Source organism: Phaenicophaeus curvirostris, chromosome 4 (genome assembly GCF_032191515.1).
Source record: "Phaenicophaeus curvirostris isolate KB17595 chromosome 4, BPBGC_Pcur_1.0, whole genome shotgun sequence".
NCBI classification, from domain to species: domain Eukaryota; kingdom Metazoa; phylum Chordata; class Aves; order Cuculiformes; family Cuculidae; genus Phaenicophaeus; species Phaenicophaeus curvirostris.
The window spans coordinates 16,646,584-16,671,090 of record NC_091395.1 but is presented as its reverse complement, the minus strand read 5'-3'; the positions used below and the strand labels follow the sequence as shown (position 1 = coordinate 16,671,090).

Genomic DNA, 24,507 nt, shown 5'->3' with positions numbered 1-24,507 from the left:
TTTGCTTTTCAGTACAGGAGGCCCTATTATAATTTTCAGCACATCATTTGACTGTGTTTACTTTGTGAGTATCCAAAATTCTTTCTGGTGCTTTGATTATGTAAATTACATCTTAAAGAAGTGGAATTACAGCCATGAAAACATTGAAAATATTTATGGAAATGAGCCATCACCATTGAAATTTTCAGAAATATATCTTTGATTTGGCTTTTTTTTGGAAACAATGCCTAGAAGATTCAGATTCTACCTTGCTTTCATCTAAAGCTTTGTTTCCCCACTTTTTTTTGTCCTTCATCTTATACGGTGCACTCAAAATTTCTTTCTGACTTTATTATCCCATAGAAAGGTCAAAATAAGAGCTTCATGGTGAGTTTATGAAAAGCATAAGTGCGTAAGTGTTCATAAAGCTACTTCCTAACTATGAAAAACAAAACAACAAAAAAAAAATCAAAACTTTTGTTGTATTAGTTTAATTTACTGGTTTCCATGCTGCGTTTTTAAGCAAGATTAGAGAGGGCATTTTCCCCAGATAGGGAAAAAAAAAAACCCAACCCTCCAATATTTCTGGGAAGCTCTGTGTGCCAGTGTTTTGGAGCAGAAGTTTGAGATTTGACAGGAAAAATAAACTTATCTCCAGGATCTGTCCTTGCCATCTTTTTACAAATCTATTCCACTACAGTCAAGTAGAAAGACTTTGAAAAGTTGCAGTTGATACATTTTGGTAGGTACCTTCAAGATCTCAGCCACTTCTTTCCAGACATATTGCACTTGACTGAGCTCACTCAAGCTCAGTAAGAGGTCTGATTAGGAATTTTTCTATAGTTACGGTTCTAAGACAGGTCATTTCTTTGCTAAGGTACATGTAAGAACTGAAATGATTAAGTTTTCTTTCATGCTTTTTTTTTTTAAATTTTCTTTTTGGCTTCCCCTCTTTCCAGCAGCATAAGAATCTAAAACTGGTGAGGTGAGAGGTAAGAGAATTAGGACGGGGTTTGAGGTTGGAAAGAGATAGGTTTGCAGATGGACTAGAAGCAGTCACGCTCTTGCGAAATGTGCAGAAATCTGTCTACTAAGATTCATTCTTCTCTGCAGTTTGGAATGCAGTGTGAGATTTGTGAGTCACCATTCCTATCCTGGCAGCAAATATCTGTGAAATCTCTAGCTGTCTTTCTTATCCCCTCTTCATCATTGCTAACACCAATCTGTACTGCAGCATGGAGGTTGTATTTCTCTTTATATACTGAACAGCAGAATTTAGTATTTAGAGATTCCTACTCTGCTGATGAGAGCCATGTATTGTCAATTTGACATTACACAATTGCTTTTTTTTTTTTTTTGGTGAGCGTGGGATACATAAATGACCCAGTCTTCCCTATCAACCTTTGAATAACTGATGTGGCAAAGTTAATAACTCATAAATGAGGTTATACCATTACCATCTTGCTAATGATGCTGGCAGTGCAATGGAGAATTTTATCATAGCTGTCTTTGTCAGAGCTCCAGTGTTGCAAAAATTTAAGCCAGGCAGTTGAAAATACCCACTCATTTTGTGTTCTGCTTTATTTTGACACAAAAATGTTTTAATTTTAGACAAAAAATAATTTTCTGTACAAGTTACTTGAAATTGGATGAGCATTTCCAGTAACCAAAAGGGGTGCTTTAAAATGTTACCATTTAGCTTTGTTTGAGTACATATTGGTTATTCTAGTATTTATTAGTACACTACCGGAGCATTGAGGGTGTACGACATCATTTGTATTCACTGCTTAAGGTTGTTAAGGGGCTTATAAGGCCAGAAGGGATCACTGCAGTGTAGTTTGACATCTCTCACAAATCAAATGGCAAGACTTCCTTGAATAATATCTGTTTGGGGTAGAGCACAATTTAAAAAGCCTGCCATGGCATACCTGGCGAATATGCGTGTAAGTAAACAGGAGTCTTACAGCAAAAAAAAGTTTGAGGTACAAGGAGGTGGAAGAGTTTAACTAGTCCTCACACATATTTGAAACCCATGGTTTCTCAGAAGTTGTGTTTGAGGCTTCAGTTTCTCGTCCAGTTGTCTAACCCTTGGCATGTTCTCTTATATAGTTCACTTATTTATTACTTTCTCTTGTAGGAAGGGGATCATCTAATTCAAAATTGCCATCTGTCCCTACAGTTTCTTCAGTGCCTGAAGATGCTGCTTCAAATATGAGGTAACTTCTTCAATCAAACATATGAACAGCTGTGCTGTGGCTCACATTTTTGATATTACAGTTGATAATTCTGATTCCTTATTACTTAAGAATGTTGTTTTGCTGATGTTCAATGCCCAATGAAGGTTTGGAAGAATGAGTGTCAGATTATTGATTCCTTCTTCTACATGTGCTTCACTTAACCATTGCAAAAACGCGTACTCCTTTCTACAAAATTTCAGCATCTTTTTTTATTAATCACATTTATCTCTCTACTAGTATTACAGACAGGCTTGAGCATGCTTTGGAAAAAGCTGCCCCACTTCTGAGAGAGATTTTTGTGGATTTTGCTCCTTTTCTTTCTCGGACTCTATTGGGCAGCCATGGGCAGGAGTTGCTGATAGAAGGTACAAGTAAGTTTTCATTTAAAGTTCTTCTAGTGTGTGCTTTGTTTTACTTTGGAGACTCAAAATTTCTATGTTTTTTTTCTATTGGCTCTGCCAATAGAAAAAGAAGCTTTCTTCCCACACAATTTTGTCCACTGGATTTCACTGCCTCCTGTTCCTTCAGATTTTGGTGTTCTAAGGTCATTGCCATTGCCAACTCATCTTTGCCTCCATCTCAACTTAGTTTTCTCTGTCTCACTATGCAGATCAACTACTGCTGTCTTCTCTGTAGTCTTCCAGCTCTTCCAGGGAATTGTCCCATAGAAGCTGGTGTATGAAATATGTTTTGTGAGCATTAAAAAGAAAATGTAGTGTCAGGGTCAACATTTCAATACCAGCTAAGATAGAGAGTGTAGTTAAGTATAAGTACAGTTCAAAACCATTGCATTTTTACTGCGATATTGTAAAAGAAGGCTTCTTGGGAACTATGTCAGCAGAACTTGTTATGATGTACTTCTTGCGTGTGAATCTGCTTCTGTCTTTTTGATTTTTAATAGGAAGGCAGTCATAGAGGTAAGAGGGATAAGTTGTCAGAATTGACAAGAGTTCTCTGGTATTTCTTAGAAGATGAAGATTCAGGTGCACAGCAATGATCAAGGCTTTTCATGGTGTTGGCTTAAAATGAACATGAGATGGCTGAGTTTTCTTTGTACTGGTGGATTTCTCTCTTTTTTAAAAATGAGGCTCAGTTCTGCAATTCAGACGCTAATGTCCTCAATTTAAAAAAATATGTTTATTTTAAAACTGTGAATTTAGTAACAACCACAAGTTTTTTAGTTTTCTCCTAATTTGGTTATATAATATAAATTGCTTTTCCCACTGATTTTTAGAGTGAAAATTGTAATTGTTATACAATTAAAGCAATTAACTGAATCGGAGCCTGAGCTTGTTGCAGCTGCCAGTAATGAAGCACTCCCAAGTTAGAAGCTCATAGCTGATTGCTTTCACTCGAACTGCATTTCTACTAACAGACCTAGTTGCTTCCCTGGGAATTAGGATTCTTTTAAAAGAAGATTTTGGAAACTACTTGTTTCATGGATTAGGACATCTTGCGTATGGTGCTGAATACAGTTAACATTGTCAAAAACATAGATAGGGTATCAAATGCTGGACAAGTTTTTTACTGAAAACTGCTGATACCGAAATAGAGAATTCATTAAACTTCACTGAAATTAAAGTTATTGTAGGAATTTAGGTTGCCCACCTTTTGGGGTAAGAAGAAGTGGCAGGAAGAAGCATATAAATTGTATTCTAGAAGACTGAAAATGATGGGATTCTACATTTGATTATACATGTGGGCATGACTTTAGCTGATAAAAAATTTAATGGAAGCTGCCTTGTGAATGTATTTATTTGATTCATTTAATAAGAATAAAAGGAAAGAGGGGTTCTTTTTTAAAAGGTTTATTTGCCAGGGAGGTAAATATCCTGTTTACTTACTTCTTTCTTATCTGAAGATAAAGAAAAGGTACTCTGGTTTCAAATTATTTTGCCTGTAGTATAGATTACATACACAGAGGCTTTTCATAGACAGGATGACCAAAAAAGCAGGAAAGATATTGTGACATGTATGAACTGTCTAGGCAAAAATAAACACTCAAACCCAATTTTTAGGTCTAAAACCAAGTTATAGACACTCAAACCAAAATGGAAATACAAATAATAATAATAGTCAAATTAGTTTGTAAACAATTGAGAATATACAATAGGTTACTGCTTGCACTTCTGCTTAGGTTTAGTGTGGGGTTAAGGGTCAAAGTACTAATAAGAGTGTTTGGGATGTCTGCTGCCATGAAACAAAATGGAAACTTGATTGATAGCTGGAGGCTGAAAGGAGAACGCGCAATGGAGAAAGCAAAGGTCATAAAGCCGTTTCCCTGCTCTGCATATATAATGACCCAATCCTTCAAGAAATAGCAAAATGTAGATACAGTGGATTAATATAACATATGTTAACCACACTTCTAATCGTTTTGCCATACAAACATTTATGAAACTGTGAATAATGGAAGTAATGTATTACTATTAGCTGCATCTTCAGATTTGAAGCGTGGAATTTATGGTCTTCCTCTCATATACACACACCTATTTTGTACTACTAAAGTACAAAATTGAACTGGAAGTGGTGTGAGAATTTCAGCTTTCTTTTGATTGTCAAGATGTTTCTACTCTATTGCACTTCAAAATAGTTTGCGTTAACAGCTGGTGTATATAATCATTCATTTATCTATACCATTTTTTCCTTTTGGTAGGTCTTGTGTGCATGAAATCAAGCAGCTCAGTTGTGGAGCTAGTGATGCTTCTTTGCTCTCAGGTGAGGTTTAAGTTACACTATCATCAGAAATTACTATCTTTGAGCACAATGGATTTTACAGTTAAAATTTTACTTCAAATTTGACTTTAAATTTAAGGTTGTATGTAATAGGTAAAGAGATTATGTGCAAGACTTCTGATTAAAAAAAGACATAGTAATTGTGTCTATTCAGTTGCAGAGATAATATACTGAAGTGTTACTTTACCTTACTATTGAGCATTTACATAACCTTGAGGGTGGTGTGCCTGAGTAATTCTGGTAGGATGAAATAGGATCAATAAAATATTAAGGTTATAGAAACAGATTGATTTCTGCATGTTGGCATGCTGAATCCTCTGGGATGAATAGAATTTTTCCTATTGTGTAAAGGTTATGAAATGAGTGATAAATACTTTTGAAACCCTGTCATTCCTAATTGATTTGACAAGTACTAAGAATCTGACAAAAATTTAAGAAAGCAACCCTGGTTGTCAGCAGTTTGGGGCATTCTGCATTCCTAAAGGCAAAGTGATTTTAGATAGTTAAGAACCTGAGAATTGCGTGTTTCTATGGTTAGAAAAGAGCCAGAGCCTAAGGAAGTTTCTTAAAATTGTGTATGCTATATTAGTTGGATTTTCTCTTTGAGTTTCTTGCATTCTTTTTTATAATTAAATGGAAGACTGTTGTTATTGAGCCTTTCTTTTGGTGCCTTAAAAACGATACCTTTCTGGTAGTAAATTCCCCTACTTAAAACTTTAAAATAGCCTTTTTTTAATGGGAATGGTATTGGTCTAGAGGTCAAGGGTTCTGACCCATTTCAAAACCTTTGACCTTCATTTACAATCCTTATGGCTTGCTTGCCTGACGAATAAGGATAATGCAAAATTAATGTTTCTTCACATCGATTTATTCGTTTTAGTGCCTATATTGCCAAATTTATTTAGAGTGTGCTGATAGACATTTCATGAATACAAATGAAAGAATCATAGAAGGTGTGAAAAATCGATAGTCTGCATTGTCAATGAAGTGCAATAAGAACAATTACTTCTGGAGATTACACCTAATAGATTTTACAATGAACTAGTGAAGAGTAGTTATGTTTTCTAGTGAGCTTATTATTAATGACTGTATCTAGAACTTTGCTCATCTTGTTTTCCATCTTTCTCAGGAAATACAGTGTATTTTTTACCCTGAGAGGAATTTAATATTCCTTATGAAATTTTTGGAGTTTAGAGATGGTTGTGTTATGTATGGTGATACTGGAAGTGGACATTGTTCATGTCTTACAGAATAAGAATTTGCTGCTGATTTGAATTGGAAAAGAAACTTTGCTACCAAGAAATCTATGTACAAGTTTTTCTGTTCAGTGATTAATATGTTAGAGTAAATCTAATCTGAGTATCAAATATATGCCTGACAGATTTGTATTACCATTTTAAGAATTAATTTTTGGTATCCATGCTGCTTGTATCAATAATTAGTGGTTGACCTTTCCTTCTTTTTTGGTTGGATAATCTAATCTTTCTTTAAAATCATGTCGTGCTCTGTACTGTATGTCACTTGTTTGGTTTGGGCAAGTGGAAAGGATAAGGAATAAATGACATGCTCTAATGCATCTATTTGTCATATGTGTCACAATGCCACTTTATGCTAATCTAATCAAATTGAGGATGTTGTGATTGCTTAGCAGTGGTGGTTGCAGAGTCTTGAAAATAGTAGAAATAAACCAATAAAGTCACAAAGACCTCGAAGTCTTTTTAAAGTTACATAGGAGCTGTAATTTTTGGCAGAATATGAAAAATGATGTGCAAGATGAATCTGAAATTAGCTCCAGATGTGTACAGATTGTTCTGGGGTGATAATTACATTTTTCACTTTGAATTTTCCTAATTCAGAGAGGTCAGCATGGCAATCACAGAAGTGATTTATTTTGTTAAGAAGTGAACTGTCTTTTGCTACATGAAAGCTTGAGAGATATGAAATTGAATTTCAAGCCGACATTTTACAGATACTGGGAGGAGATGGGGTTGAGCTTGATTGATTTTTCCTTTTTTTTTTTCCTTTTTTTTCCCTTTTTTTTTCTTCTCCTCAAGATAGGGTAGGAAGTGAAGTGATATCCTTTTGCTAAAATTTTAATTAATGTTTAAGAGGAGATGGAGAGGATGAAGTGCCAAAGATCAAAAGATCAGGTCAAAAACTAGTTTTTAATCACATAAATAATGTGGCATAGTTACAAAGTAAGTATCTGCAAATTTGATTTAAAACTTCACAAATTTGTCACCCATCATTTTATGAAATTGAAAGATTGCTCTGATTAATATCTTTAACATTGTTTATGCTAGCTTCTTTCTGATTTTTTTTAGACACTGTATATGTGATCTAAGCACTTGGAATGTTTTTCTGCAAGTTGTGAAATTTTTCTGATGTTTATTTAGATTTGTAGGTGAAATATGTTTTCTGTCTCAGAAAGGCAAAATGGAATAAGAATAATATCTCAGAAGTATTTTTTTAATGAAACTGAAAATAAAGCTCTTTCCCAGGTGAAGTGTACCATTCTGTGAAACTGTTTATGACACTTAGTTAATTTCTTCTCTTGTTCGAAGTTTATAATTTAGTCAAATGAAAAAAGACCATTGCTTTTGTGTTTTAGTTTTGCTTTTGCTTTTATATGTTGATATATTGTTTTATATTTATCACGCAGCAAGAACAGAAACAGGTGGTTTGAGATACAGGTAAAAGGCTTTTTCTAAGACAAAACCAGTTGTGGGGTTTGATAGACATACTACTTTTGAGACATGTCTCTGTGTATACTTACATTTATATAAATCTATCAAAACATAAAGAAATCCTTCATTTAATATTACTGCAAAGTGTTCCTGCTTATTTGACGTTAATATCATTTTTGAAAGAATCAGCGTTGCATTCAAGGCCACTTTATAAAAGCGTTGTGTTGCTCATCCTAATTCAGTCTGACACACATTCCAATAACACTACCTCCCTTCTAAGGTTTAAAACTAAATTTATGGCTGAGCATTGTGAAGTGCATCATTTAAAAATGGTTTCAACCCAAAACATCTAATAAATAAATAATGTGTATGGCTACTCAGTAGCAGACTTTCCAGACTAGAAATCATTCCATCGGATGCTCAACAGTCCACTATCGGAGAGGGCTGTCAGATAAATCTTATAGTAGCTGCATTCATGTCCTGTAAATCACATGTTATTGTCTGAGCCTTCTGCCAGGTCATCTATTCTTTTCCCATTTATCAGAAATGCATACAGTACAGTGAACCTAGAAGCACCATCTAGTCTGGCATGGCATCCTGTCGGAGTAATTAAACCAGCCAAAAGAGAGAAGTCCTGTGTCTGTTATCCCTTTTAAATGAATGACATCAGGTTGTTAAAGGTCCTCATATGCTATTGTGAGACAAAGCTTCTGCGTGGGGGAACTCCGATTTCACCCCTGAATAAAGCATTTTCGTCTAAAAGGACTTTCACTCTATGCCTAAAATGCAAAGGCGCATGTATGAATTGAATGCATGTTTTATGGATAAACAACTGTGCCACTGTGCTTCGTTTCATTTGTCAGATGTTTTTTCTTAAATACCTGACTAAATAGGAAAACCTGTGATCTTCCATACTCTCTCATGAAGGTGTTAAAGACATAGAATTGCTGCTCACATACATGAAGCGTTTGTTCTATTATTGTAGCTCCAGGATGAAAAGGTACAAAAGTAGGTGAAATAGTTTCCATAATTTTCCTCGATACCTTCAGATTTACAGAATTTGCAGCACTTGAAAAATGCTTTTTTTCCTTAGGATATCAGTGGAATTGTCAGTGGAACATGTGGAAGGGAAGTAATTATGTGGTTCTTGTCAGGTCTGTCTTTGACTTAAGAGCTTTTTTGTACTGAATCTGAATTTTCTAGACCATGGAATAACTTTACAGTAACTGACTCAAATACTGTTCAGCTCCTGTATAATTTTCTAACATTGGTGGAATGCAACCCAACCTTTTTAAATTTAAACTTTGCAATTAAAATTTAACGAACTCTGCAGCAACTTGTATGACCCCTCCACCACCCCTACCTGCACATACACCTTGCATGCTGTTACGAAAGCTTCTATCTTCCTCCTTCTTCTGTCCCTTGTTTCAAAGGGATTAAAGGCACATTCTTCATAGCTGATGGCGTATATAAAACCAAGACCAATGTTTTAATACATTTAATCTCTAGGTATTCTATCTTCTAGAAATTTTAATATGTTATATTACAATATAACTACGTAGCTGTAGCTATTAGGTTTATAGTGGACCTTGATAGAGTATATCTTTCATGGGGAGATGGAAGAGGGAAACATAAACTCTGATACTCCAGATTTTTTTTTGGTGTGTGTGTACTGATAGCATCTGTTCTTATGGCCCGATACAAGATGATTACAGTTGAATGTCATACACTGTGCTGATAGTTTGTGGAGTTCTTTTCTCAAATCAAAGAATGGCTTGGGTCAGAAAGGACCTTAAAAATCATCCAGCTGGATCAGGTTGCTCACATTTTTTGGAGAGAAGAGCATGATCCAAGGCAGTGCATGTGCATCTTTAAAAATACAGCAGAAGCTGATTAATAGTATTAAAGCAGGAAAAGTTACACCATGAAAGTTCATCCTACTGCCTGTATAAGCAAACTCGTAGATCTTCAGCTCTCTTTTTTCTTTGTCTAATGCAACTCAGCAAAGCAATTTTCACTTGTTAAAAGGTGAGATGTTTACAGAAGTTTCTCTTTTCTGTGGCCTTCCTTTAGCGTGATACTTGTTTCTAATACTACTGAATCACTTTGCTAACAGAGTCTGTTGTTCATAAAGAAGTCTGCATTCATCTTGTGCATGAGCAGTGTCTTATTGCATTGTATCTTGTACTCTGATAAGGAATCTTACTTATTTAAAGAATATCAACATGTACTATGCAGTTATGCACCTGTAGAGACAGTATGATAGCGCATTTGCCCTATGGAACAGCAATAGGATGGTAGTTAGGATTCTGATTTTTCAGATCACTTTTTCCATATACATACCCCTCCTGTATCCCAGTACTTAGATGCTTGTAACATGCAATTAGATCTTCAGTCTTTTCTGGGTATCCTGTGCTCAGAAAAAAAGCTTTTTATCAACAATCCCAGTTCATTACCTCAGGAATGGATTTCTGCAATGTGTTCTGAAATGTGGTAAGCCTCTAAATTACTTAAAGGTTTTAGTTGATGTAGAAGCTGGCTGGTTTTCAGTGTTTGTTGGTTGCAGAGAGAACACATTATACTGGTGCTCTTGTGGTCTGCACTGGTTCCTAATTTACTTTTAAGTGCCCTTGGATGTGATGGATAACTATAGTGATCACTGTGAAGTTTTAATTTAATTGGGAATGGTATCTGAGGAGTTACGTCATTATGATAGTGTTGCAGCTGAACTCAACAGAAACATCAAAACCCTAACGATATCTTGGTCCTTGTATGACAAGAATAAATAACCATTTGAATAATTTTGTGGGCCCAGAGTGTTAGATGATGACATTTAATTAAGTTAATAATTTTTCATCTAATAACCTCATATTCTTATCAGCTGAAAATAAGTTTTAATAATCTAGCAATCCTTTAGGTCCATGATATACAAAATGTTTGTGTTTTGATACAGGGGGTAGATTTTGTAGGGATTTTGTGAGCCGCCAAATTACTTTCTATCAATTTTAATGCATGTTCTAATTTCCTTTTAAAACCCATTTAGAAGATATCAGGAGTTGCAAGTTTTTCTTTTTATGTAGTGTGAACTTCTGCCAGTAGGATCTTTGTTTTTACCAAAGATGAATGGAGCTGCATTTGAGTAAAAGAACCACTTCAGTAATAGATGGCTTTCATGGTAAAATGGTTAGAAACATAACTGATAGGCAAATAAAAAGGATTTAGATCTAAGCAAATAAAAATAGAAAAAGGTCTTCCTAAAGTCTAAATTGTTAAGTTCAGGGGATGACAGTGCATGAATCATGCCCATAGGTATTTGCCTTGTGTTACTAACTTTCTTGGCAGTGTTCAGAAATATTCAGTGTTTCTAGTTTAATATGAAGGCACTATATTGAGATGCATGGAAAAATACTTCACCGACAGGTGTACCACTTCATAGTGTACTTTCTTTTTGCTTGTGCTCTTTTTGAAGAATTTGATGATTGGAAAAATACCTGCCAGCCTAGCTTTTTGTAGAGATGAGGTGACTGTGGAAGGGGGAGTATTCAAGATCACCTTACTACCCTGTTGATTATTTAGATTTTGAAGCTGCCTTGGGTCTGCTCCGTTCTGAATGGAGCTAGGCATATTAATACAACCGTGTAAATCATAACATTTGAAAACATAGGATTACCAAGCATGTTTTTAGTTTTTATTATTAGTTGTTATTCAGGCAGTGGTAGGAACATTCCTAGTGCAATTTAGTAAAAAATATTGCATGGTCATTGGAATTGGTAAACAAAATAAAGATTCTTATCCTGCTGTTCTTTAAGATGCTGTTGGATGGAAGGTAGTTGGGAAATATCTGTTGTACTTCATGTACAGTGCTACTTCAGGATATTTTCAGTGAAACGATTTTATATTATAAACTCCTCAAAACCTCTTGTTCTTTTCTCTCTTTTCCCACAATGTAGATATTCATCTACAATGATTTAGTTTTGCAGGATGCAGACAGTGATCAAAGCTAGAAAGAAGGGAAGAACAATTCCACAGTAGCCAGAGGTCATGCTATCAAAGTGCTCTCCTGGGATAAGAGAGACTTAAGTTTCAATTAATGTTTCAGAGTTATTATTGTCACTAAGTAGAATAATCTGTCAGAGGAAAAATTTCAACATATCCTCCTGAAGTAGCTAGTAGTAGAAGTTTAAGGGCATTTGCCAAGCATGTGGTAGAGTCCAGTTTTGAAAGAATTTAAGCTCTCTCTGTCTTTAAAAACAGCATTGTGTTTCGACTGTGTTGCCCTCAGTTGCAGTTTCCTCTTTTGTTGTGATATATGAATACATAAGTTCTTTGCTGTAAGATCTGGGGGATAACATTTAGGGTGTTTGCATTCCTCTGCATTGCAAGGCACTTGATAGCGACACGGTGAGCTGTTTGGCTGCTGGTCGATGTGGTTAACTCTGGAGAAACTGAATGAAAAGCCTGGAAGATAGGGGAGGGCCCTTATTGTGGAATCCAGGCTTTTGAAATGCAGTCCTTTGGTGCCTAGATTTTAGGTACCATCTGACAGTAAGTTTCCTTCTGTTGAAACAGAAGGTTAAATTATTGAATTAGTTGATTTGGATTCTCCTGTTTGGGGTTGTTGCACACATAGTGTAGCTTCTTTTCTTTCCTGAGTGGGGGTTTTTCCTCCGTCTCTGAAGATCTCACTTTGGGTGTTGAAAAACCTATGTTGTAAACTTTCATGTTTGGTATATGCCACTGAGCAGAGTATTTGGAATTATTACAAATGGATTACTTGTGCTGTGGATATTTTGCTGCTTGCTTCATTGAACTATGTTATACATTCTAGGTGTTTGAAATTGGAGATCAGTTTGGTAGGTAACTGTAGTGCAATTCTGATAAAATTGAAATAAATGGAAACAGTTGGGAAAACCTTTCCTTTGAAATGTAGTATGTTGAAATCACATTTTAAATTAGCTGCCTGTATTTTTTTTTCTTTGACTTAAGCAGTATGTAGATTTTTTCTCTCCAGAACTGGAGTGTTGTAATATATTCTGTATGAATCTCCAAGACAGTGTAGAAGTTGCCTGTTGGACCTTCATTCCTACTTCGATTTTCTGTTATTTATTAAGTTGCTTGCAAGTTTAGTATTTAACCTGTGCAATTCCATGGAATTGCTTGGAGAGCACTCTAACATGTTTATATAGCAGTTTCTTTCAGACTCGTTAAAGAAACAGTAAGGTTCATGCTTCTTGGGTCCCACTTTAGTTTTCTGTGCTGAAGATAGATTTGAACTCTGTCTTCTGTCTTAGGTGTAGTTGGCTTCAGGATCAATGTGCTTTGTTTACTGTTAGCCTGACCTACAGATGGGGAGTTTAAAACATCTGTCCCCATCACTGGCTAAATTAAAAAAAAAATGCTGATAGAGTATTATTTTTTGTGAGTTTGTGAAGTGTTTGTATATTGACAGTTAGTTTGCCAGACAGTAGAAATGGGAGAAGTTTGTGTTCTAAGCTTTGCTTTTGCCCTAAGTGAGGCAATAGGTTGGAATGTATTTGGAATGATTTGTCAATACTATGATAATAATAAGTGACCTTTTCATGAATTAATGATGCAATTAGCACTTCATAGTTATATCCGGACAGTCACAGTAGTTAAAATGGGTGAGCTAGTACTTTGGCTTTTTCCTCTTATATCTTTTCATAATTCTTAGTCTAGGAGGATATTTTAAAGATTTGCTCTTCCCTAGTTTGGTAGGGAATATGAGATTGATGATGATATGAGATTTTAAGATGAGCAAAAACTATGGTGCATTACACTTAGAAAAACAAGAATATCTGACGCGTTATGGTTTTATTAAACGGGGTTGATGTTTCTGCATATTAGATGTAAGTAATCATCAAAGCAGTCAAAATGGCTTGTTTTATCTAAGGCTACTTTTGACCAACTGGAAAATGTGCTCTGCAATTTGTGGCCACTCTGTTTTGGAGTGTTCAACAAAAGCACGCGATCTACATCAGCTGCAGCTGCAAACTGAGAAAAGTAGTGTGAAAGAAGCAGTAATTTTCGGTTTATATTACACAGCTGTTTTCTGGAAAGTAATTGTGAGCTTTATGGTTTTGAACAACAATTAAAAAATACATTTACGTGTAAAGATTTTGGGATGGGTGCTATATACTAGACTAAGAAGGTGTGGCGAGAGGTACAATTGGATAGGTGTAGTAAAGCTATGGTATGTTGGTGTGGGCTGTTATTTCTTGGGACAATATACTTGGAGAAGTCAACATGACTTGCAGACTTTGGATAGAGGTATGGATAAAAGATAGGGTTAAAACCCACAAAACCATTTTTAGAAGTAGTTTTTCACACTGGAGTGAAGAGAGATGAACTTTCATAAGGTCATCTTACTAAAATAAAATTGTTGCCTACAGTTTCAGTTCTGGGAGGCAAATGAGGATTTTTCCTCCTTGATTTTCTTTCTTTAAAGTACAATCTTTAGTGGTTGTTCTATAGGCTTTTCAGATGTTATGGGCTCTTAATAAGAAAAATTCTTTTATGAAACGAAAATTACTCATATTTGGTCAGGAATCCAGACGTGGTGGTGTTGTGAGCTTAATGGAAAACATGTCTGCTACAGCTAAAAATATTAGCCTTTAAAACTGTATTGCTGAGAATTGGTATGATTAATGTATACATTTTTATGTTTTGGGAGGTGAGTGAATTGTATAATGTAAATGTGAATGTTGGGGGTGTGATAGGGGGCACAGGACAGCTTCATTTCCATGAATGTACACTGCTGCAGATGTTCAAAACTCAGGGAACATAATTTAGCTACAGAAGCAAATCTTTTATGAAGAAAAAAGGCATCCTGTTGCTTCACCAGCACACTAGGACTTAAAAAAACACCACCATTTAAGGTGAGTTTTGTGCAGCGTGAGCACACCCTGTGGCTTGGCAGTCTAGTCAGAAGGATGATACCATGCTGACTTTATAACTGGATCTTTGAACAATATTCTCATGGGTGGTAAATGCAAAACAAAGTAATATCAACTGGCACTTAATTCTGCGAGCTCCCTGCTGATGGGGCTCTGCACTGAAATGGAACTCTTCCTGACAGGAAGTCAGCCACGAAGTGTGGAGACCTCTGAAAATAAAGTGTGCTTTAATTTGACACCCTGCTGTTTTACAGCTAGTCTGTTTAATTTGAGACTATGGAAAGAGGTTTAGTGGAGGGGAGGGGTATGAGATTATGGAAAGTTTAGTGAGCGGCAATGCTTGTTGCTGATTTTATACTAATTGCAAAGATGTGAGCATTTTTGGTTTTGTTAATAAACCAAACCACGTGTCTCTGTTTCCAACCAAAACTGCTTAAGAAACTCATGATATGGGGAACAATGCTGTCTGCCCAAAGTTCTAGCAGGAGAAGCTTTGCACAGTGGTGCTTTTTATTTTTTATTTATTGTTTAACCTTTCGTCTTATGCTTATCTGTGCCTCTTTATGTATCTTTGCAACTGGGATAGCATCTGTCTCGTGAAAGATGTTGGTGATGCGCTAATCATTCAATAAATATTTTAAGATAATATTTTTAAGTGGAAACCCTCCTAGTTCAGAATATGCAGCAGTCGGTAGGACATTGAGGTGCACGTCTGTTAGGTATTAGATCCTAGTTCTAGTGAGTGAAATTTGATTCAGAAGAGTCAGCTGGATTTTCCATTGCCTTCTGAATATTTGCAAAGGTGTTTATTTCTATTTCTACTTAGACCAGAAATGTTTATATTTTTCTTTTTGGAAAAGTTGTTTGGTGAGGGCAGGGGAGGATTTACGGTGAAAGGATCAGAAAGTTAGTATTTATCCTGTTTATTGTAGCAGCATATAAAGACAAATTAAAATAGAGTCCTGTGTTGCTGGGTGCAGCATAACAGTGGATACTGAGAATATTTTAGTCTAATTGAAGACAACAGATGCAGGATAAGGAAGGGAATGTATGCTAGTGGAGTGTAATTGTAGAGACACATGTTAATTTTTCTGCCTTTTTTTAAGCTTCCTTTTCTCTGAAACTTTTCAGAAAAGATCTGCATAGGGATAGGGTTATCCAAGGGAATGACAAGGGACAGGTTTGAACATCCTGTCGTTTGAGTGAAGAGGTAGGTTTGGTTTACATACTTCGGTTTCATTCCCTCAGAGGTAATGATGATAGCAGGAACTGTGTTCATTGTTCAGTCTCTAATTCAGTGTGAGACTTTAAATTGAAACTAAAATACATTTGGGGAAAAGTGTAGTATAAAGGGACTTTTAATTGCAGGGTAGTGTTCACTGTGCATATTGTTGAGTTATTAGTTAAATTTATTTAGTTAAATCCTGTCAGACATAGAGCAGCAAGGCTGCTGCTGTTTAGTGGTGGTGATGAGGAATGTTGCTACCAGTGGGTTCAATCCATTACTACTAGTGTTACTGTGCAACAGCGAGCATGCAGTGATTTTCTTATCCTTACAATTAGTAGTCTGCCTTGGAAGGCAGTTTTTTCCATGCAGTGGTCTTACAAAAAATTGAAATCACTGTTAAACAAGAAAGCACTGAAATCAAGAAGCAGTTGCCTTATATTCCCGCTATTCCTTGATTTGTTTTCCATTCCCCATAAAAATCATGCTGCAACTGCAACTTGATTATTTGGATCTCTTTCCTTTGCTCATTGTATGTTGTCTTTTCTTCAGTTCTGTTTTTCTGACTCATCTCCTTTGACTTAGTTTCTTATTTCCCATTGCTGCACATTTACAGAACTACTTGGTACTTGATTTCTCAATTAATGTTCAAGATTTCTGTTCCTTCTCTTCCTGAACCTACTGTCTTTCATCTAAGCATTGAAAATAGCCAATGGTTAAAAAAAAATGAAGAGGAAACTGCAGTGCTGCTAGGTGAACTCAAACCTGACCCCTAATTTCGTTTCATGAGGAGTCATGGCAACAGCTTGCTAGTGGGAGAGAGAAAGGGAGAGGCTGCCCAGGCAAATTGCTTCCTCCATCAGAAACCGTGGACATGAAATCAGCCATCCACTCATTCAGTTTTCACCCCTTCTGCAGTTTGTTGCTGTACTGGGACTGTAGAAGAACTGGAGTTTAACATGGGCTCGTCTGTTTCATTTTAATGTGACAGTGGTACTAGGGACAAAATTTTATTCATCAAGTCATAAGTTAGATCACTATAAAAAGGGTGTAATAACTCTTTTTCAAATACATGTTCATACTTTCTTGAAACTAGATACAAAAATGAAGTTCATAAGCTTTGATGATTTGTAGCTTTTACACTGTCACAGTTATTACTGATAGCATTTTATTTATGCGGACAGTAATATTTTCATAATTTTATATTAACTTTCCAATTAAGTGATTTAAGCTTTCTTTTATTACTAAAATACTGTTGTAAGAATATTTGGCATCACCGTAAATTATGACAACTGCAGCCAGTTTCAAGATTTTCTCTCTCTGTATAATTCTTAAAGATTATATGCACTGTAGTATTTTATGTAGTGTAGCTTTAATAATACTGTATCTTTTAGGACAGATTTGCATAGTTTATAGAGGAGACAACAGTTGTTGCTGAGAGTAATCTTGGCATCAAAGACATTGACAAGCTACAATTTCTTATTTAGTATTCTTGCTGAAAAGCATAGTACTTATGTGTGCACGCTAGTCCAGTTCTATATGTGTATACTTTATTTTCAGAATCTATACAAACTTACTGTGGCTTGAACTCAAACTTTCAAGTATTGAAATTAAACTCTCGTTATAAGGTAGTTTCAGGCATTTACCACTAACAACCAGTTTATAGGAAGCTCTGTTTACATGGTATATCCCAAATGGTTAAACAGCAGGGGAGTCTTCTGCTTTTAGTTAAAAAAATGCTGTTTCTGTATGGCTTATTTACTACTACTTTAATTCTTAATGTAGTGTGCTGTGGAATTGAGCATGCAAAAGTCAGCAGAGAGTTCTGTTTTCTGCATCTAAGGTTATTACTCGCTGTACAATAATAAAGGCACTATTTTATTGGGTTAGTTGTAATTAACTTCAGCACTAGGCATTGGTATAAATCATTCCTAATCTGTTTTCTTTACATTTTCATTCTTTTAAACTAGTTTAACATAGCTTCTTTCTGTCATCCTTTTTACATAAGGACTAAGGCTGTAATTGCTTTTTTGAATTAGGCTGTCGGAAGCTAATGTGCATGTTGATCCAAGAATTGATTAAAGAACGCTAATGAATTTCATATAGCACTTTTAAAAGATTTGTAATAAATACTCTATAGAAGTAATCTATTATACCTTTAGAATTTAATATAGTGTTGTCGTGCTGTGTAGAAGTTATTTTGGTATAAGAAACTTTGGTTCTGTTTCATAGTTAAAATAGTAAACAGTTTTGTGGTTCTGAAAATAAAAATGTTACAGCTTTTCCACAGAGTATGTTTTGTGGAAGTAACTATCGTTATTGTAATCTTTGTTTCTGTGTTGTATCAGAAGAAAAATACTGAAGCCTTTATTGATACTAATTTCTTTCTGCTCCTTCTTGGTGTTTGATACTAACGGGGGCATGTACCTTTTTGACCAATTGATTGATACGCTAGTGTACTGCTGCATTTTCAGTTGTTTGCAAACAACATAGGTTTGAAACAAGAATGTTATGTGTTCTTTTCAGTTAGTTTTGCAAGACTGAACATGTTTCTTTCTTGAATTTCTTCTTTTTCAGGGCTAGAGACTCACATGCACAATCTCAACCCACCTTTCTAGTTCATTAGATAGCTGGATATGAGTGCATTTGGAATATTTTCCCAGAGCAATGTCTTTAGTGTTATGCCTCCATTTGAGAAGCTATCTCATCTACTTAATTTTTACACAACTTTCTCCTTGCAGACTCATGAGAATTTGTAATGCAAAGACTGTGTACTGTTGCTAGCGTTTTTTTGGTTTTTTTTTTACAAAAAACAATGTCTTTTTAATGGAATGCCAGCAGTAAATACTCTTTATTGTAACTGAGTGTGTTTGATAGTTTAAAAGTCTTATAAAAATAATTAGGTCTTTTATATAGTTCTAATGGCAGCTTTGCAAGTTTCCCCTGGAGCAGTCTCTAATGAACAGGACTTGATTTTTCCAGTTGGGCTTTTAGATTCCCTGAGGACTTGACTTCAGACCTTGAAGGGCAGCAGCTGCCATTTGTCTTAAGACTGGAGTTGCCAAACAGACAGACCATGTACTAATAGGACACATTTGTACCGCCTGAGTATGTGGAACCCCGATAGAGGCCTAATGATGATCATCTGTTCAGAGCTTGTAGCTGGCTAGGGTTAGAGTAACTTTTATCACCCTTAGTGAAATCTAACCCTCTGTATTGATTAGTGAGACTTGTTATGTAGATGCCACGTTAAAGGTCTCATAGACAAGCCATTGTTTAGTATGGAATAATATCCATTGTATAAATTTCAGTAAATTCAAGTCTCCCCCCAAAAGATCTTCTGAAGTTTTAGGATAGAAGTTAACATTTTTGCAAGGTCTCTCTATTTTCTGTGTCAGGATTCAGCAACGGTGAAGTTCTTCTGTAGAGAAAGGACCATGTCTGTAATTATTGAAAATATTTTTTTCTCAATCAGTTTGTGATGGCTCTTCCGTTATTGATTTGTGGGATTTAAGTTTTTTTGGAGCATCCAGGTGTGACTGTATTATTATAACAACATTGCTTCCAAATGTATTTTTGTGTTAGTCTTATATTAAAATGTGTCATGTCCTTGCAAAATTTTTCATATACTACTTAACATGTGTTGATTTTGATATTAATTGCTACATAGAGTTTCTGCATAAGGTCTCCCATAATTCTGTTAGTTTTAATTTTTTTCAATGGGGCTTTGTAGCTTAAAATAACTTAAGTGTGCTTCATTTCTTTAAAAGTAATATATCTTTGCAGATACTCTGCTTTACATGCCGTCTAACTTTTTTTTTTTTAATTATGAAGAACCCAGCTGAGATTATAGCTGCTTTTCACTATATGTTCTTTATTGCTGAGTTCATTCAAGCCTGTAGTGGATGTGGTGCTGAGAGAGTGCTGACACCGAGTGCAAACACTGCTGAAAAGTTCTTGATAGTTTACTTTAGGCACTTAAAGATTAGTATATCTCTCTCTGAACAAGTTTTTCATGCAGATTTGACCTTTACTTTAGGAATATAATATGTCTCTTAGTCATATGTTAACACATTTTCCCACCCTGCTCCTTAGTGCTCCATTCATAATTGTCAGTACCAAAGTCATCCTTCTCCTTTGTTTCATAATCAAAATAAATTATTGAAACTCTTCCAGCTTTATGGGAAGGATGGGTTAGCAAAGAATTCAGTCTTTTTTGCTTGCTTATAAGTGTGCATTTCAGCCATTAAGTATAATTGCTAATTGTGAAAATGTTAGCCTTTTTAGGTTAGAAGGATGTTTTTTTAAGTTTCTGAGAAAAATAAATTATTAAGGAGTATGCATATGTGTGTATGTATGAATGAAAGTACCGGAACAGTTTACTGCAGTTGAAAATAGAGCAGTTTTCACTTATTGGAAATGTTAAAGATTAAAGATCCGTGTTTAATTGTTTAGCCATCAGGCCAGTTGATGGATTGGTCTTGCAAATGTCTTTATATAGCTTAAAGATATATTTTGGGTTAATTGTCTGAAATATGATTTTATTTCGTTCCTAGAAGTGTATGGGTAAGGAGGGATAAGTCCATTTGCTGCCTACAGGGCAGCACTTCAAATTACAAACTAACAAAAATATTTATCAACAGAGTTTTCCTGGGATTTGTTTTGAGAGATTAGGGTTTAGGATTTGCTATATGGGGTTAAAGGCTCCACCTTGCTTGTTGTTGAATCTTCAACTATGGACACAGAGTTATGATCAAGAAGAAGAAAACAGGACAAATGTGTCTGATAGTTTTTCCACTCTCCAGCTGTTTTCAGCTTGGGATATTTTCTAAATTGGATGTAGTTTCTGTGTATTTAGCCAATATTGATCTCTCTTCTTTCTGTGTACTTGTGCAGTCTCCTCTGGCTTGTATTGAGCATTAGTCATCACAGCATCCTTTGGTGGCAGATTCCACTAATCTACAATGCACTGTGTAAAGAACCACCTGCATTTCTTTGTTTTGAGGCTGGCTCCTATTAGCTGCTGCTTATTCAGAATAAATAGGGAGTCAATGACAGATGGAAGACAATGACTGATCAGTGGAGTTGACACTGGAAAATTCAAGTCCAGTGCAGAATTTTAAAAGAAACTCTTGACTTATGTGATGATGCCATATGATTAGAGGCATTCCTTTTTTTTTTAAACAAAAGAAAGGAAACAGAAAGATCAAGTAGCATAAAAGGCACTTCAATGCATTTGAAGACTAATATAACTGAACATGTGTATGTAGCTAAAGTGAAATAAAATGGCACTTAGAATTACTAAAGATTGTTTAGCTAGACTAATTTCATTGTTGATTATGATCTGTCCTAAATGCGTGTTGTGGTCTTTGGCCAAAATGTGTTTCTAGACAAAGGAAATATAATAATTTATATGAGTTTTATTAGAGCATTTGTGGCTGCCATAAAACTGATTATTAGTTAGAATGAATTAAAAAACCCACTGTAAAATAGATTAAAAAACCCCAACCTGACTCAAGTGGGACGACAGTAGGTCATGATATAAACCTTGAGGGAGATTATTAGTTTCTGACAGAAGGGTTTAAGACCAAGGCTGTTTAATGTTTTCATTTAATGGTCATTATGCACTCAGTAAGAATGTGTTAATCAAACTTGTTGATGATATAAAATTGTTGCTATAGAGGACTGGGATATAATTTTGCTTATGACAGAGTTGTGCTGTGGCTACAGAAAATGCAGTAGGTTATTTCATACAGAATTATAATTCTAGTGAGATTTGAAGCAGCGTTTCAGGAAAGGATGCAATACTTGCATTTTATCTAGAGTACTTATGGAATCGTGTGTAGATTCTATTAGGGAAGTAGGTGAAACAATAATGAGCTAGAAAATTTTCACATCAGACATAGTATGTGACTTCTTATTTGTCTTCTTGTAGTGATTATTTTTCATTGTTGCTGTTTCTGATAGCGTTTAGTGCGTCTTGGTTTTTTTACTGCTTCACTATTGAGTGTACACTGACCTAAAGCATTAAAAGTAGATTATGTCTCTCAGTTACTAAACGTTTATAGCTGTAGGAAATGATGGTCAATTACATACAACTTAGAACAGGTATGAAATTGTTGACTTTGTTGATATGCCCTTACAGTCCTTCCTTAGGAAAGTGCTGAAATGTGTTTTGTAGTTATTTAGTTGCATTAGTGGTCGAGTTTGAGGCTCTTAACATGTTTTTTCCCTAATACCTTTGGGAGATGGATAACTAAGATGTTGAAACAATAACGCAATATGCATACTGAGTGTAATTGTTTGAGAGAGAACATATACTGTGGGGAAATCCTGAATGGGATCATGAAAGATGATGACCATTAGTCTTTTCTTTCAACTATTAAAATAAGCTTTAGGGTGTGTTCGGCTGTGATTTATGAAATTGTTTAGACTAACGCCTTCTTTGATGATGTCTGATGTAGAGAAAAATGCTGAAAAGTATTGTGATAAATGCACTTTCTTTTCACTTTTGGCAACCTCCATCTTCACCAATTAAATTTTCCGGTATTGTAGTGAGCTGTCTTAAAAAGCAGAGCAACAGATGGACAGTGTCATAACTAGCAAAAAACTATTTTGTTTTTCACACATTTAAGCCAACAGAGAATAGTTTCAATTTTCATCATATGAAGCTAAATATTTAGAACTTTATTACATTTAAAAAAACTTAAAGAGGATTAGTTGCGTATGTGGTTTTGTTTGAAATATTAGCTGCTAAAAGGCATTTCTTTTTCATAAGAATAAATGCTTAAAACTATTTCAGAAAGCTTGCAGACTGGCTTGAAGCCGTGTTATAGTGGCCATAAGAAGGCAGTAGGGTAGAAATGGGGGAAGAATGGTGGGAGAAATATTAGTAAGATATATGTAGCAATAAGGACTAACGACACTACATGAAGTAGCTTCAACAACCTCCCCACCCCACAAACTCCCCAAACCCCCATATGTGATAATATGTAATTTGGACTTCGCTGGCACTTAGAATATTGCTTGCTTATTAATGCATATAAATTAGTTATATAAAAGGTAATGAAATACATGTATTATTCATCATGAATAATACATCACAAATTCCAATTATTCCACTCTTAATTCTGACTACTTGAAGATTGTTATACAGTGTTGCAACTTAAAATTGGTTGAAGAACATACTGGGCCTGGAACATGTTGGGTCTTGATTGATCAGAGTTATAATCTCTTCCCTGCATTTGAAATCTGGAAGTCCTTTTTTGGGTGGGTAGAATGGGGCAAGAAATAACAGTATTCTACTGGCTTTTGTTTATGTCTGATCAAACCTTCATGTTGCTGACTGAAAGGTAATTCTGCAACACTGAGCAGCAAAAAATGTACTCTGATGCTGGGTTTTGAAAACTCGTACATTCAGAAATCTGAACTTTGTTAAGAGATAGTTGCAGTTTTGTGCTTTTTGTCTGTTTTGGAGCTGATGAGATTTTTAAAGAGAACCACAGTGATAGAAGTGCTGATGTGAATAATCATTAGGATTATTATTTCATAAACAAATACTGAAAAATCAAGGAAGTTGTTGTGGAAAAGCATGTGAAACTTAAGTATCTGTCTGCTGCAGAATCAGTCTTTTGTATAAGTTTAAAGGAGTTGTAGAGTTTAAACCCAGAGTTGTATTTGGCATGTTCTAGCCAAATGCCCCTACACTTTCCTTAAACTATAATGTTCACATATTTCTGACCCTAATTTTTAGCTCTGTCAGTTTGTTCCTCTCGAGTCTAGGATTAAAAATCTTCTTTGTCTTTTTGTTAACTAGTTTGGTTTTCTCCTCGGTTTCCAACTAGGAGAAGCAAGTCCCAATGATAAGTCATCTAGGTTGGTTGCTTTACCCTGTGTCTCTTCTGAGGGCCAGGCAAACCACATCTGCATATGTAAGAGGTGCAGAATTTTGCCGTAATTCAGGGTTCAGTTGGATGTAAGAAATATGCGGTACATGTATGTCTTCTGTTGCCATAATCTGTGTGTGAAGAATTCAGTGTTAAATGTATTAAATTTTTTTTGAAACATACTGTGTGTTAATGATGCAGTATTTTGATCATCACCAGAGTTTTTCCAGTACAGATGGCTGTGTGACGCTGTTGGGGGTTACTATTGGCATATATGTTAACTAGACTCTAAGCTATAAGAAATTTGTGTCTAAAGAATGGGCTTTACATTGCTATGAAATGGTTTGATTCTAGCATTATCCATGTTCAATAAGGCAAAAAGCATCAATGAACCAGAGTAAATTCAGATTGTTTTACATAACATAGAAAAATAAAATGTTGCAGTTGTTTATGGGATATCTTTGTATTTTCTTCTCCCTTCCACAGAATATGACTTCAGGTAAATGGGTTCTATTTCTTCAAGCTGGCAATGTTTCCTTCTTGATTAGCACATGATTAATGATTTAGAGATTTGCTGATGGTCATTTAAATCGCTGAAGTTGAAAAGAAAGTGCATGACTTCGTAGCTGAAAATGTTTTTTCTTAGTTTTGTTTCTATACCATTTGTTTTCTCTTGTTCTTTTCCTAGGAGTGGCAGAACTCTATACAAAAGAATGCTGGCCTTGCCTTTATTGAGCTTGTCAATGAAGGAAGGTAAGACACAATATTTGATAGCACCTCTGCCTTAGTCCTCAAGAAGTTGTGTGACTTAAAACTTTTAAAAATAATTTTCCTCTGGTTTTT

At 35.3% G+C, this 24,507-nt stretch overlaps 1 protein-coding gene across 4 annotated transcripts in view; it reads left to right on the top strand.

Annotated features, from left to right (window-relative positions):
* The window catches only part of LRBA (LPS responsive beige-like anchor protein), a 401,088-nt gene that overhangs the window by 103,451 nt on the left and 273,130 nt on the right, over positions 1–24,507 (top strand). For 3 of the 4 annotated variants that reach the window (XM_069855351.1, XM_069855355.1, XM_069855354.1), the window contains 4 exons: positions 2,117–2,195; positions 2,454–2,587; positions 4,873–4,934; positions 24,353–24,417. In XM_069855351.1, the coding sequence (XP_069711452.1) occupies positions 2,117–2,195; positions 2,454–2,587; positions 4,873–4,934; positions 24,353–24,417 (340 nt within the window). The remainder of the gene's footprint in view (positions 1–2,116; positions 2,196–2,453; positions 2,588–4,872; positions 4,935–24,352; positions 24,418–24,507) is intronic. The other variant, XM_069855353.1, reaches the window with a different exon arrangement.